Genomic DNA, 16,456 nt, shown 5'->3' with positions numbered 1-16,456 from the left:
TGCTGATACTTTCTGGTGTACTACCAAATATTCTGTAGCATATTTTGTAAAATAACTGAAGCCTTTATAATTGGCTACATAAAAAACAAATTCACAAATGGACACCTCTATCAAGTCTTAGCTGAGAAGTGAGAAGAGAGAGGCAGATTTTGTGTGCAAATGATAGGGTGTGTGGATTAGGGCAATTTAAATTAGCAAAGTTGTACTGTATTTATTTAAGTGCTAAGTGCATTCAAATTATGTGTTTGCTTTGGTATATTTACTGTAGACAGAGGATTGGTAAAACTTGAGCTGTTGGGTCCAGTTCTTTCTTCAGACACATGGGAATAGCTTCCACTGATTTAAATCAGTAGGATTTGTTTGTGCCTATCTCAGGGCAAAATTTGGACCATATTGTTTATATAAAACATTATAATGGAATTATTTAGGAAGTCTGGTTTACCATGTTCACATTTGCAAACATAATGATTAAGATAAGACACTTGTGAGACTTCTGTAGATGTGATCCCTTGAAACAATACACTGTTGGTTTTTTTTTTTCTTTTTAATCTGGTCTTTTAGGTCCTGATTCTTGGGTATGGATGAGCTCTTAGTGGAAGACTCCAGGGGAGACAAAGGTGGAATTATATCACCATGGCAGTCTCATGACCCTGGGGGTCGGACCACCTGCTAGCATAATTTAGAGCAGCCTCAGGGCTGTTTATGGTCCTGAATTCTTTATAGCAGATACCTTTTAAAAATACTTTATTATGGTTTGCTATTTATGTCTGCATTTATATTAAGGTGAATTTGATTAATTTGAGTGAAGGGTCGAAATAACTAGATCAATAGATGCTTTTCTCTTGTTTAAATAACATTTTAATGTTTTCATGGCTTTTATAATGGCAGGAATTCTTATGAGCTAGCCTGCAAAAGTATTAGTTGTGTTCCTATGTCAGAGCAGCTCTAACTCTTTGTTCCCATTTATGACACTCACAGCTGGAGAGGTGAGGTTGAATGACAAGGGAACTTATTGTAAAATGTGGAGAAACAAAGGGAACTTTGCAAAATAGTTTTATGAAAAGTTTGATTTGGTCTTTTTTTTTTTCCATTTCAGAACCTAGGCCTGATAATATAAATGTGTTGTACTAGTGTATGTCCATTAGTGATGTACATGAATCCTAGAAATCTGTTCGCCATGGAAAAACATTTGTGAGAATCTTTAGTTTTTACATTTTGTGAAAAAATAAAAACATATACGGTAGAACTCCATTTATCTGAGCCTCCATATCTGTCTCTCTGTATTAACAATGCTACCACCTGCCTGGGGCTGACGGCAGCTTTGGGGTTGGGCAGCCAGCCTCCACCTCAGCTCTGGATGGCTCGTGATTCAGTTAATATGGAGAGCCAAATAATGGAGGCTCCAATAAACAGGGTTCTACTGTCAATAAAACATTGTGTTCAAGTGATACCTGTATATATTGTGACTAGGGAAATGAAAAAGTTCAGCATTTCATTTTAATCGTGGAAAAATGCAGATTTTTATGTTTATTATCAGAGGTTTTTTTTATCATATAAAACTAAGATTCCTATTGATGTCCTACTCTTGAGGAAATGCAAGTAGCAGGCTGTGGCATTGCTCTGAAAGTTTTGTATTGGCATTTTGTGTTTCAGAACTGAAAAGCACTCAGTAATTGGCACTAGTGTTTGAATGGGGGTATTTTCATGATGGCCCAGGCACAAAAGGCTATAGGTCTTAAGAAATAAAACCAGACAACATGGAGGGTGGGAAAACCTGGAATTTCAGCCAAAGGGAAGCTATTTTATTAGAGAGGATTGAGTAGAAGAGGCATTATTTCTCCCTTCCTCAGTGGAAGCCCCTTGTGCATTTTTGAGACACTTTGATTGTATGGTGGGGAGTGGTGCATGCCTTGTCAGGGACAGTGGAGGGAGCTTTTCTTTGCCATCAATTTTATACCCCAAAGCTGTAGGTTGACAGCATTGTTTTATGTAAGTTCCTTCTGCGTGCTCTTCCCTTTACTCCCTTATCATGTGCAGTTGAAAACAAATGGGAGCACAAGATAAGGGATACTTTTGTGGAGTAGTGAAAAGGAATTGGGCTTCTGTGCAAATATCCCAGGCCTGTACAGATACACTGAGTGTTGCAGGATTTCCCTTCTCATGGAACTTGGGATGTCTGTGCATTTGCCAGGCTTGTCTCCATGCCCATTCTGTGGGAGAATAAATTGCCTTGCCTTTTCCACAACCAGATGATTGGCAGGGTAGACCTCAGTTTGAAACTAGTAAGTTTTTTCTTCCAGTGTAGGACAAGATCTGGACCAAAAGATTTTTGTTTTCTGGAACTTTTAAGAGTTTTTCGGGAAAAAATGGGGAAAGAAACTGTGATTCCCCAGGTTATTTAGGTTCTTGTCATATTCTTTGGAACTGTTCTCAAATACCCAGCTGCAGAGAATGTTCTAGCAGCATCATTCTCCTGTTTTACTATATTGGAATGATCCATTCTTTTAATTGGTAAGAATGCTGAAGGGCTTTTTGGACTCCTCCCTGCCCCCATAAAGACACCATTGTCATTAGCACTGGCTGAAAAATGAGGAACCAGTATTATTTTCCTGTACTCTCTTCCCCTCTACTGTTTTGCTGATGATGTGTTGTTCAGGCTTCTTACTCTGTGTATGCATCACCCTCATGGCTGTTATTGCATCTACCTGCCATTCTTTTTCTGTTTGTTAGAGTGTTTTCATAGGAACTGTGGAGAACAAAAATCAAACCTTGATGGAAATCATAAAAGCTACTGTAAAATGTGTGTAAACAAGCTTCCAGAAAGGGACAGTAGCACTGCTGCACACCAGTCATGTTCTTCAGCATGTTGATGCCGAGGGCTTTTTGTTGTAAACCAGTCCTTCAGCAGGACAATCTTTGCCACGACTGAACTGTACAACTTTCAGTATTAGAAATGAAAAATGGTGTAATGAGCACCAGATAGCTTGGTGAAGTGGACAGGAGCTAACATGACTACAGATGCGTAGTAATGTGACTGCTTAATTAGGGATATGGTTTGCATAGTTGCAAATCATCCTTCCTTGTACCTGGGCTATCCCTTTCACATCAGTTGATACTTGAGGTGGTCTGAAAAGGCTATCACTCAGCGTTTCCTTAGGTTACCTGAGGCATGACCCATGACTTCTGTTTTGCTTTTGTGTGTTTTGTTTTGTGTTTTATTGCAGGATTATATATGTGCCAGCAGAACATTTGGAAGAGTATAAAGCCAGTTTGGGACAACAACCAGAAGACACAATACCACTCAATCTCTTTTCTGCACACACTGTAAGGTGAATCAATATGTTCTCCTATTATCCTACTGTAAGGGCTCTTTGCTTTAACTCTTCCCATGCATGGACATCAGTATTGCAGACTTTTGCTCATATCAATATTTTTTCTTTATCATTATGGTAAAGCACTGGCAAGTAAAGCACTCTTCCAGTATTCTTGCCAGCAAGTTAAAGAAGTATGGACTGGATGAATGGACTGTAAGGTGGATAGAAACCTGGCTAGATCATTGGGCTCAACAGGTAGTGATCAACGGCTCCATGTCTAGTTGGCAGCCAGTGTCAAGTGGAGTGCCCCAAGGGTTGGTCCTGGGGCTGGTTTTGTTCAATATCTTCATTAATATTAATATGGAGGATGGTGTGGATTGCACCCTCAGCAAGTTTGCAGATGACACTAAACTGGGAGGAGTGGTAAAATATGCTGGAGGGTAGGGATAGGATACAGAGGGACCTAGACAAATTAAAGGATTGGGCCAAAAGAAATTAGATAAGGTTAAACAAGGATAAGTGCAGAGTCCTGCACTTGGGATGGAAGAATCTCATGCACTGCTACAGACTAGGGAATGAGTGGCTAGGCAGCAGTTCTGCAGAAAAGGACCTAGGGGTTACAGTGGACAAGAAGCTGGATATGAGTCAACAGTGTGCCCTTGTTGCCAAGAAGGGTAATGGCATTTTGGGCTGTATAAGTAGGGGCATTGCCAGCAGATCGAGGGACGTGATCGTTCCCCTCTATTCAACATTGGTGAGGCCTCATCTGGAGTACTGTGTCCAGTTTTGGACCCCACACTACAAGAAGGATGTGGAAAAATTATAAAGAGTCCAGCAGAGGGCAACAAAAATGATTAGGGGGCTGGAGCACATGACTTATGAGGAGAGACTGAGGGAACTGGGATTACTTAGTCTGCAGAAGAGAAGAATGAGGGGGGATTTGATAGCTAATTTCAACTACCTGAAAGGGGGTTCCAAAGAGGATGGATCTAGACTGTTCTCCATGGTAGCAGATGACAGAACAAGAAGTAATGGTCTCAAGTTGCAGTGGGGGAGGTTTAGGTTGGATATTAGGAAACACCGTTTCACTTGGAAGGTGGTGAAGCACTGGAATGCGTTACCTAGGGAGGTGGTGGAATCTCCTTCCTTAGAGGTTTTTAAGGTCAGGCTTGACAAAGCCCTGGCTGGGATGATTTAGTTGGGGATTAGTCCTGCTTTGAGCAGGGGGTTGGACTAGACGACCTCCCGAGTTTCATTGCAACCCTAATATTCTGTGATTCTATAAGTAGATTTTTGTGCCTGGCTAGAAGTTTTCCATTACATTTTTGTAAGGCTAATATATATGTGTCTGAAAAGAGGTGAGTATACACCATTTATATCCTATTCTAGTTAACTTCATCCCTTTCTAGGCCTCTCACTGAATTAGAAGATGGTGTGTATGTAAATATTGGTTGGGAATACGCTTCATTAATTAAATAGTTTTTTAAAGCAACAAAATACTGAAAAAATACTGATATTTCAACATTGTCAGATTTGTGAGACAATGGGAATATTCTGTGAAATCAAGCAGTTATAGAGGATGGGAGGGGGTTTCAGAAAAAAATTCAAATACTATGTCTTATTAGCTGTACTCTTCCAAAATTTGAAAATGACATTTCTGTTCCATCTAGAATGTATGTTGCAACAATTAGATGTGAATTTCCAGTCACAGAATGAACTTTTCTCAGCATTCTCCTAGGCCTCAGAAAATCATTAGAATTATTGGCCAGGATTTTCAAAAGTGACTAACAATACTGCATACCTCCATCTCAGCTTGAGACACTTTAAAGAAACCTGATTTTCAGAGAGAGAGAGGGTGCAGATCACCTTCAGAGTGTTTCAAGTTGGGTACCAAAACCGCTTATCACTTTTGAAAATTATAGCTGTTATTTTTTTCCCTTTGGAAACTAAACTTCAATTTGTTTAAATTTTGGCTCCACTCCCATTTAGAAATGCAGAGTATTCTACTCTGTGGTTGTCATTGGTGAAAGCTTAATTGAAGAGAGTGGAACAGGAATTCCTAAACACAGGATATATTATATCAGAAGCTTACTGGGAGGGTGGTGACTCCAGATGGTTCACAGCTGTACCATAAGAATTTAAAATCTTTCTTACAATATAAGGGGAACACTTAGAAATGTGCTAGATACTAAAGCACTTTTTTACTTGCTATTTTTTCGTGTAAAAGCACGGCTACCTCCATAATCTGTAAAAATTCTCATTCTGTCCGTTAGATCCGTTTGGTGTTCGTTGCATAATGACACCTGGGACTTTATTAGGATTTTAAAAGTACTTTGTTTGCTCTTATTTATTAGCAGAGAAATTCCAGAACTACCTGAACGTGAAGAGGGGGAGGGAGAAGAAAGCGAACTTCAGAATGCAGCTTACAGTCACTGGAACCAGCCCAGACGGTGAGTATGGATTTCCAGTTGAATGACACTCTCTCATAAACATTGGTGTATTGAAATTGGAACTATAGTGGATCCTTTCCAATACTGTAAAGTAAATAAGGAAGCAGTCAAAATAGTGTAGTGTTTATATCTGTGCATTACACGAATAGGGCATATTTATTTTTACTGCAGTCAGCCTAAATCCCTGTGATCCAACTTGTATGCTGAGTGCCTGGGAAGATTAGTTTTAAATTTAATTTGCACTGATAAGCCTAAGCCAGGGGACTACAAAATTAACTCTTCACATATATGAGTGGGATGATATCCAAGCTCTTGGAGGTAGCCTTCCAATTATAAAAAGAGCAGGAGTACTTGTGGCACCTTAGAGACAAACAAATTTATTAGAGCACAAGCTTTCGTGGGCTACAGCCCACTTCATCGGATGCATAGAATGGAACATATAGTAAGATATATGTATACAAACAGATAAGTTGGAAGTTACCATACAAATTGAGAGAGGCTAATTAGTTAAGATGAGCTATTATCAGCAGGAGAAAAAAACTTTTGTAGTGATAATCAAGATGGCCCATTTAGACAGTTCATGACAAGAAGGTGTGAGGATACTTAACTTAAGGAAATAGATTCAATATGTGTAATGACCCAGCCACTCCCAATCTCTGTTCAAACCCAGGTTAGTGGTATCTAGTTTTCATATTAATTCAAGCTCAGCAGTTTCTCGTTGGAGTCTGTTTTTGAAGCTTTTCTGTTGCAAAATTGCCACCCTTAAATCTTTTACTGAGTGGCCAGAGAGGTTGAAGTGTTCTCCTACCGGTTTTTGAATGTTATGATTCCTGATGTCAGATTTGTGTCCATTTATTCTTTTGCGTAGAGACTGTCTGGTTTGGCCAATGTACATGGCAGAGGGGCATTGCTGGCACATGATGACATATATCACATTGGTAGATGTGCAGGTGAACGAGCCCCTGATGGCATGGCTAATGTGATTAGGTCCTATGATGGTGTCACTTGAATAAATATGTGGACAGAGTTGGCATCGGGCTTTGGTGCAAGGATAGGTTCCTGGGTTAGTGTTTTTGTTGTGTGGTGTGTGGTTGCTGATGAGTATTTGCTTCAGGTTGGGGGGCTGTCTGTAAGCGAGGACTGGTCTGTCTCCCAAGATCTGTGAGAGTGATGGGTCGTCCCTCAGGATAGGTTGTAGATCCTTGATGATGCGCTGGAGATGTTTTAGTTGGGGGCTGAAGGTGACAGCTAGAGGCATTCTGTTATTTTCTTTGTTGGGCCTGTCCTGTAGTAGGTGACTTCTGGGTACTCTTCTGGCTCTGTCAATCTGTTTTTTTTTCACTTCAACAGGTGGGTATTGTAGTTTTAAGAATGCTTGATGGAGATCTTGTAGGTCTTTGTCTCTGTCTGAGGGATTGGAGCAAATACGGTTGTATCGTAGAGCTTGGCTGTCGACAATGGATCGTGTGGTGTGTCCTGGATGGAAGCTGGAGGCATGTAGGTGGTCAGTAGGTTTCCAGTATAGGGTGGTGTTTATGTGACCATTGCTTATTAGCACAGTAGTGTCCAGGAAATGTGTGGATTGGTCTAGGCTGAGGTCAATCCACTTGTGTGGATGGTCTAGGCTGAGGTTGATGGTGGGATGGAAATTGTTGAAATCCTGGTGGAATTCCTCAAAGGCTTCTTTTCCATGGGTCCAGATGATGAAGATGTCATTAGTGTAGCGCAAGTAGAGTAGCGGCATTAGGGGACAAGAGCTAAGGAAGCGTTGTTCTAAGTCAGCCACAAAAATGTTAGCATACTGTGGGGCCATGCGGGTACCCATAGCAGTGCTGCTGACTTAAATATATATATTGTCCCCAAATGTGAAATAGTTATGGGTGAGGACAAAGTCACAAAGGTCAGCCACCAGGTTTGCCGTGACATTATCGGGGATACTGATCCTGATGGCCTGTAGTCCATCTTTGTGTGGAATATTGGTGTAGAGGGCATCCATAGAGGCCAGGAGGGTGTTTTCTGGAAGATCACCGATGGATTGTAGTTTCCTCAGGAAGTCAGTGGTGTCTCAAAGATGGCAGGGAGTGCTGGTAGCGTAGGGCCTGAGGAGAGAGTCCGCATAGCCAAACAATCCTGCAGTCAGGGTGCCAATGTCTGAGAGGATGGGGTGTCCAGGATTCCCAGGTTTATGGATCTTGGGTAGCAGATAGAATACCCCTGGTCAGGGTTCTGGGCATGTGTCTACACAGATCTGTTCCTGTGCTTTTTCCGGGAGTTTCTTGAGCAGATGGTGTAGTTTCTTTTGGTAATCCTCAGTGGGATCAGAGGATGATGGCTTGTAGAATGTAGAGTTAGAGAGCTGCCTAGCAGCCTCTTGTTCATATTCCAACTTATTCATTATGACGACAGCACCTCCTTTGTCAGCCTTTTTGATTATGATGTCAGAGTTGTTCCTCAGGCTGTGGATGGCATTGTGTTCAGAACGGCTGAGGTTATGGGGCAAGTGATGCTGGTTTTCCACAATTTCAGCCTGTGCACATCAACGGAAGCAATCTATGTAGAAGTCCAGTCCGTTGTTTCCACCTTCAGGAGGAGTCCACGCAGAATCCTTCTTTTTGTAGTGTTGGTAGGAAGGATTCTGTGGGTTAGTATGTTGTTCAGAGGTGTGTTGGAAATATTCTTTGAGTCAGAGACGTCGGAAGTAGAATTCTAGGTCACCACAGAACTGTATCATGTTTGTGGGCCTGGAGGGACAAAAGGAGAGGCCCCGAGATAGGACGGACTCTTCTGATGGGCTAAGAGTATAGTTGGAAAGATTAACAATATTGTTGGGGGGGTTAAGGGAACCACTGTTATGGCTCCTTGTGGCATGTAGTAGTTTAGATAGTTTAGTGTCCTTTTTCTTTTGTAGAGAAGCAAAGTGTGTGTTGTAAATGGCTTGTCTAGTTTTTGTAAAATCTATCCATGAGGAAGTTTTTGTGGAAGGTTGGTTTTTTATGAGAGTATCCAGTTTTGAGAGCTCATTCTTAATCTTTCCCTGTTTGCTGTATAGGATGTTGTTCAGGTGGTTTCGCAGTTTTAGAATATGTTATTCTTGCTGTAGCTCACATAGGATATACGAGGGTTAGCTAGAAGCCCAAAATAAATGGAGGGCAGTAGACAAAAGTTAGACACTAAATAGACTTGTTGGTCATTCCCAACCCACTGTCCTAGAAAGGCATGAAAACATCCAAGGAAGAATTTTTCTCAGATATGTTCCATAGAATTGTACAAATGACAGGCCTTTGGAATTTGTAGACGAGAGGCTGTGATGTAGATACAATGCATTCCTTTTTTGTTTTTTTTTGTCATTGTAGGGTTGAGCTTTGGAGAGAACCTAGCAAGTCATTGGGAATCAGCATCGTCGGTGGACGAGGGATGGGGAGTCGGCTGAGCAATGGTGAAGTGATGAGGGGAATCTTTATCAAACACATTCTGGAAGACAGCCCCGCTGGCAAAAATGGAACTTTAAAAACTGGAGATAGAATAGTGGAGGTACCATGCAAACTTATAATGTGCTTTAATTTTTCCCATGTATATACATCAACCTTGCAAATGTCTGCTTGTGGACATAATTTTGTTATGGCAAAGCAAGAGATTGTGATTTTTTTTTTTCTCATCAGCCATCATGGTACAGGGCCAGCAACTAGATTTTGTGCCTACAAACCCAGGGCCTACATGGTGTACAGTTGTCACTTTTTTATTTAAATATTTCTGAATATAAAACCACCACCACCACCACAATGGAATGTAGGTAGCACTCTGAGTACCGCACCCCTCCAATGTCTCCATTACTGTCCGCACTACTGGCAGCCCTTAAGAGTTTTACCACGTGGTATACCAAATGTAGTTACTGCATTATAACCATAGTCCTATCATGTGTGTGTTTTACATGCAAAGGGCCTCAGGCTTACATACAGCCTCAAATGTACATAGTCTTCAGAGTAACACAGGGATGCACAAGGTCCTGGATCCTAGACCCTATTTAGACCGGCTGATTCAGCAGAACGATTACCATGTTTCATGCAGCTGCATAGGGTAGTTAAAGAGATGGCCATAAAGAGGAGGAGAACTGCAAATAGACATCCCACTTACCTGCATGTTAGCACCTATCCAGACCTTGTCTTTCATCTCCACTTAGTCTCCGTGTCCGGGTGGCAGTACATAAAGCTCTGCTTAGCTGCTAATAGAGAGGGGTTTAGAGCCAAACTTGTGGGACACAGAGAAACTTTTCCACCCCTGCAGCTAGGTTAGGGGGAGACTTTTTTCTCCTGAACACTGATCCCCTTTTTGCCATCTCTGCAGGGATGATGCCCTCACCTTCACTCCACCCTGGTTCAGCTTTGGAGCAAAGTTGGCAGCCAAGATTAAGCGACATTCTTCCTAAAACTGTTTTTCAGCTGGCTGTCAGTTAATACTCCACCCTGTATCTTAGGTTGTCAGGAAGTGCACTATTCTTTATGACATCTGGACCCTGGTTGCCATTCATTAAGTACATGGCAACCCAGATGGCAGAGTCTGTGATTCTGCCTCTCAGATAGGGTGGTTTTAAGTGGGTAATGTTTAAACTGGAATTACATGGACAGTGTATAGGACAGAGATGCAGGGCATCAGAATAGCTTCTACAGTGAACAGCCAGAGAGGACTGCAGAGCTTCCATTGGCCAACAGGTATGAAGGTGGAATTTGGGCTGGAGAGGACCCATTTATAACATATTGTATAAATAAGCACTTACATAATAAAAAGTTACAGCTTCATCCCGGCACTTAGATGACCTCCTATCTAAGCACCAGTGCAGAGCTCTATTAGGTATTGGTTTTATATAATAGCACAAATAGACTAGTATTCAGTAATGGCTGACGTTGGCCTAAATGTTTTGGTCTGTCTCTGATGTATGAACACATTGGTTATATCAAGGATGAGAACTGCTTTTACTTTGCAGAATGGCTAGAAATGCCATTAATGATTAATATAAGTGAGTCATTGGGTTTTAATGAGCATATGGACTGTCCCAGAAAATGAAACTTGCAGAAGTGTATGTGGGGGAATACACATGTTAACTAGACGACTATCGATATAGTGCGTGTGTGTGTGTGTGTGTGCGTATATATATATATCTATATATCTATATAGATGTATATAGTGACCATGTATGTCTGGACATGTACCTATAGTTTCCCTTTCTTATACTGTAACATAACCTGGCTCTGCTCTCTAGTTAGCACCTGCCACTACTTTGGTCATTGGAAGTGATAGAGTGATAACAATACTGTTTTTTTCCTAATAGATTTAGAATCTGCTATCTTAAATGGTTTTTCTTCTCTTTATTTTACATTGGATGGTTAAGTCTCAAATAACCTACGAAATTAAAGAGGCAGAAGTAACTCTCACTATATGGCTTCTTATGCAAGTACTACTAACAAATAACACTTGTATCTTGGCTTTTAGCTATTATCATAGCCATTATGAATATGCTTTTCTAATGCTAACCTCACCATAACATGGATTTTCTTTGGATAGGAAGATAAACTTTTTTTTAATCATCACATCAGTACATGTTATACGGAGAGCGAAAGAGAGAGTATGTTACATCTCAAGGAATTGTTCTTAGCCATCCTTTGTAAATATTTTGTTTAGGGAGGAAGAAAGTTTTTCAATTCTGAGCTAAAACTAGTTTTGGGGGGCAGAGGGGAATGTAACAAGGAAAAATTGTCTAACATTAAAAAATAGTACTTTGCACTTATATAATGCTCCTCCTCCACCAGGGATCTTCAAGTGCTTTGTAAGTATCATATAATTAAACCTCACATTGACTCAGTGAGGTAGGTATAAACAGCCCTGATTCTGAGCCATAAATGACGTGAAGCAATTGTTGGCAAACTCTGACATTGCTTTCATATTACATATTCTCTAACCATGGCTTTTGGGACAAAATATCGACATGGAACTTGAATGAAGCAGATGAATAGCCAGTTTTAAAATCCTTTAGAATATTGAAAGCCTAAATTATATGGCTGGGATTTCAAAAGAGCCTAAGGGCGATAGGCACCAAAATTCCCAGAATTAAAGGGGGGTGTCTGTGTCCCTTTGGACTTGTCTAATGTAGCAACAGTAAGGCCTTGTCTACACTGGCAAGTTACTGCACAGTAAAGCAGCTTTCTGCAGTGTAACTCCCAAAGTGTACACACTGTCAAGCCACTTAGTGCGCAGAAACTCCTCAGTTAGAGTGTTGCAAAAAAACCCACCTTGACGAGAGTCATAAGCCTTAAAGCGCAGAGGTTCCAGTGCTGTATTGGCAGTGTAAAGACATTACAGCGCAGAAAGTCTCTCCCCCCACTCCATACACACACACTCCCTGTCACACACTCTGCCCTCCCCGCCCCCCACTTCAGTTGAAAAGCAGCTGACCGTGTAGTAGGATGCCCATGGAACAATGGGATTGGGAAACCTGCATCATGTGATGCTGTGCCTGCCCCATGAGGCATTCCAAACCCTTCCCAAAGCACCCTGCAGCTAGTCCCACAGTGGGGTAGCTACCACAATGCACTGCTCTCTTCGCCGTTGCAAGAGCTGCTAATGTGGATGCGGTCCACCATCACAAGGAGCACAGTGTGAGCACGCCACAATTGTTTATTAATTCCAGAGCTTTAATAAAAGTGGTATCACTTGTTGCTCAGAAACTTGCCAGTGTGGACATACCCTAAGTTAACATACACTAGGGAACTTTTAGTGTGCACCGGTGGGGTCTACGTGTGGCAGTTAGTGCATAGCATGTTGATGCATTTTAGAATTCATATCCCTCTAGTGTGCATTGCTGTGCCATGTAGATAAGCTCTTAGATGCCTTTTGAAAATCCAGTCTGTACGTTGTTGGTGCCTAAGGACCTGATTCAACATATGTTGAAGTCAGTGGGGATCGTTCTGCTGAGTGCAGAGGCCTTTGGCTCAGGCTGCAATAGACGATCCAAAATCAAAATCTTAGAAGTTGCTTCATTATACTTTAAGTTTTGTGTAATGTTAAGCTGAGGCCTTCCGATTTTCAGGTGGATGGAATTGACCTCAGAGACGCAAGCCATGAACAAGCTGTGGAAGCCATACGGAAGGCAGGCAACCCTGTAGTCTTTATGGTACAGAGCATTATAAACAGATCAAGGGTAAGCATCTTAAATGTGAAAAAGAGACAAAAAATAGGGATAGTTTAAATAAATGTCCAAGCTGATATTATTTTTGGGGTGGGGGGAGATATTTAATCCTGGAGGTTCCATCTCAAACAGAGCATTATAGGAACAAAGGTTTGATTTTTAAATATTATTTCCATTTAGAATGAAATTGATTTGGAATTTACCTATAGTATGCCTGCTTCAAAGTATTTTGAAAAGCCTCCAGAATGATTGATTGATGAGGAGAAAGGAAGGAACCTATCTAAAAACAAGTCTTAGAGATTGATATTGTGTCCAAATGCATGCGAAATATACGGCAACAATTGTTGTTATATTAAGTGAGCATTAATGAAAGGACCTAGAAGTACACAAAGATAATTTTTCCTTCATTAAACTGCATGGAAAATGCAAACACAAGCTAATAAGCTTTAAAATAGTAGCTTGCATTGCCTGAAACTAAACTTCCTCATTGTAGAGTCTAAGTAATCTGCATGTTTATTTACTAGTTGTCTCATAACTTTTGTTTCCCAGCCAGAATCTCTCAATAGCTCTTCATCAACCTCTGCTCTCAGTGGGCAGAAACCTACTAACCCATTTTATCGTCAGTCATCTCAGGTAACGTTGCATGGAATAGCTTTCCTGAATGTTGGCTATTGATACTCAGGCTGCTAAAATGAGTATTGTGCATTTGCTAAGATATGGGCAAGATTGATGTTGTTTAATGAATGTTTAGGATGAGAGTGATGCTTTTACTTCATCACAGATGACTTTTTGTGTATATATGAATGTTCCTTCAGGAATTTTTAAAATTACAGTTCTACTTGTTCTGTTTCTCTACCCCCAACTAGCTTTACTGTATTTTAAAATTGACTGTTTATTAAAATATCCATACTTTCATATTTAAAGCAAGGCATTGCACATGCTTTTCACTGTACACATGCTTTGTGATATAATTTTTAAAACAACGCTTTTTACTATCTTAATCATTTGAAACTTACATCTGTACATATAGTAAGAACTTGTGAGGGAATTTCCAGTCTTCGTTCATGTGTACTCATCCAGACAGCTAGCTGCATGCAGACAATAACAGTCTTTAATATGGTGCAACAACACATCTGCTAAAAATGACTGTTTAAAGAGAGTCAGATTTTCCACTGTTGTATTCTTCAAGATACTGTACATGGAGATTAGAGTGTGGCCCAGATAATATGAATGGGCTGTGTTGTCTGCTGGAAACAAATTTAGTAGTTCTCCATGCAAGCAGTTATGCGCCACATCTGTGCTACATAATGACTCTGCTCTGTTTATTTTTAAGTAAGAATTACCGATTGAGATGAGCGTATCTCCAGCCACATTGCAGGGCTTCACCCTTATGCATTTTTTGAATGCTTTGTTTGCTCAAATAACTAAATATTTTTATGCTAGTGGTTCCTTTTGTTTTGCTATGTACAAGTGTGCTTTCTTGCACAATGGTATTGTTGACAACAATCTTTTTTAGTTTACATGAAGGTAATTCCCTAAACAGTGCCCTGATTTATCCCTTGCACAGTCTCAATAACTTCAACACAGTGGCATGGGATAGAAGTCAGGGCAGCCAGTGTTTTTTCGTTGACATATCATTATGTCAGAAATATTTGAGGCACAAATATGAATGGTTGGGGATTGATTTTCTGTGTTATTACTAGAGCTTGATTATTTATGCACAAAATATGTGTTATGTTAATTTTATTTATATAACACTCTGTCAAGATAGTTTAAACTCTTAATGCAGGCGGCAAATCTGATGGTTACATAGGAACATTAATTTCACAAATAGTACTTAGAAGACATTGCATGTGTAAACAGAAATTCTTCTCATAGGGAAAATGTTCTCTCTCAAGTTTGTGAGTGGCATTGTCACAATGGATCCCTTGTCTTAACATCGCTCTGTCTTTCAAACTGTAAAATACTGTAGATCCAAGAAATGTTACACTGGCAAATTAGATCAATTTTATTTGGTAAACTGATGCCTGAATATGAATATTGAACAATGCATTTTCCAGTTTTTAGTGTTTTTTGAAAAACAACAAATGTTTTAGCTGGTTCAGAGATTTCTTTACACGGTAAGATAAAGGGCTTTTCTATACAGAGCAGCAGTGCACACCGCTAGTACATCAGAGGGTGGTAGGGAACCTTTGATGTGCACCAGCAGGCTCTGTATGGAGCAATTAATGTGCAACATGTTCGTGCACTTCAGAAGTCACACCCCCATAAGGTTCATTAGTCCACTGTGCAGACAGGCCCAGATAACAGTGATTTTTGATGTATTCCCCCCCCGCCCCCGAAAATTCTCCTGCTGTTTTTTATCTTTTTTCCTTTTATCCGTACTAAAGTTTGCACTTTTCCTTTTACCCACTACTTAAGCATGTCTTGATTATGTAACTGTGGTACAAGGGGTATTCCTTTCCAAGCACTGCGCTGCCTGTTTTCCAAAAGTGTTAGGCTCATAGCTGCAAAGAATTTTGGCCAGCATAGCAGCTGGTTCCCTTGTAGAATTTATTTGCATGAATTTAGGACACTCCCATCTACTATAGAACATCAGAGTGGTTGCCTCTTTCTTTTAAGTGAGCACGTTTGTTTCAAAACCATTCTGGTCCTACAAGACAGTACGAGAACTGCATCAATGACAGAAACCAAAGGTTAAAAATGTTGACAGTAAATGACAAGAGGAAAGTAACTAGTATTGTCTTAGGAAAAGCCAGCTAATTCTTATTTTGTTTAGCCATAAACCCAATAAAGCTTACTAAAAAAGTGGTCCCTCCCACTTAGCTGCACATATTTAATGACAATGTGCTATAATAAGATCCTGTATTACTAAAACTTAATTACTTCTGGAAAATATCCTGCTGCCCATTTATTAGTATGCTGCTGTTTACTTGTCAAAATAAAAGCACAACCTAAATTTTGCACTACATTTTCTACAAATTGTTCTTATGTTTGTTCTTTTCCTGATTTGCAGAATTTGTATCCAGGTCATAAATGTGAATTAGTGACGTTTCAATATAGATTCATTGAAGCATTTGGCTATCATCAGATAATAATCAAAGAAGGCAAATTTTTCATCTTCTCACTCGTGACATTTTACGACACTTAGTATGTTTATGAATGTGCTTCTATGCTCTGTATACCAATTCTGAATTCCTTATTCAGCAAAAAAGCTGCCATTTATATCAGTGGGAGTTTGACCTAAGTAAGGACCATGAGGATTGGATCAAAAGACTATAAGGGGAGATTTTCGGAGGTACAAATGGCACTTATGTGCCTAATTCCTGTTGGCTTTCAGTGGGAGTTGGGTGCCTGACTGCCATTTGTGCCTTTAGAAATCCTCCCTATATGTAGTAGTGGAAAAGAAATACTAACTTCATACTTCCTATAGAATGAAGGAAGAGGGCCATAACCTATGAGGAGGATAAAACTGGTAGACTGTTCTTCTCCCCATCATTTAATGTCACCGATGT

The 16,456-nt window shown here is 40.3% G+C and overlaps 1 protein-coding gene across 33 annotated transcripts in view; it reads left to right on the top strand.

The window, feature by feature from the left end:
* The window catches only part of MPDZ (multiple PDZ domain crumbs cell polarity complex component), a 134,261-nt gene that overhangs the window by 75,364 nt on the left and 42,441 nt on the right, over positions 1–16,456 (top strand). For 10 of the 33 annotated variants that reach the window (XM_043546580.1, XM_043546577.1, XM_043546578.1 and 7 more), the window contains 5 exons: positions 3,225–3,329; positions 5,669–5,764; positions 9,118–9,295; positions 12,843–12,953; positions 13,491–13,574. In XM_043546580.1, the coding sequence (XP_043402515.1) occupies positions 3,225–3,329; positions 5,669–5,764; positions 9,118–9,295; positions 12,843–12,953; positions 13,491–13,574 (574 nt within the window). The remainder of the gene's footprint in view (positions 1–3,224; positions 3,330–5,668; positions 5,765–9,117; positions 9,296–12,842; positions 12,954–13,490; positions 13,575–16,456) is intronic. The other 23 variants (XM_043546583.1, XM_043546587.1, XM_037901966.2 and 20 more) reach the window with 5 other exon arrangements.

Source organism: Chelonia mydas, chromosome 5 (genome assembly GCF_015237465.2).
Source record: "Chelonia mydas isolate rCheMyd1 chromosome 5, rCheMyd1.pri.v2, whole genome shotgun sequence".
NCBI classification, from domain to species: domain Eukaryota; kingdom Metazoa; phylum Chordata; order Testudines; family Cheloniidae; genus Chelonia; species Chelonia mydas.
Note: the sequence above shows the minus strand (reverse complement) of the source record. Positions and strands in the feature narration are given on the sequence as shown.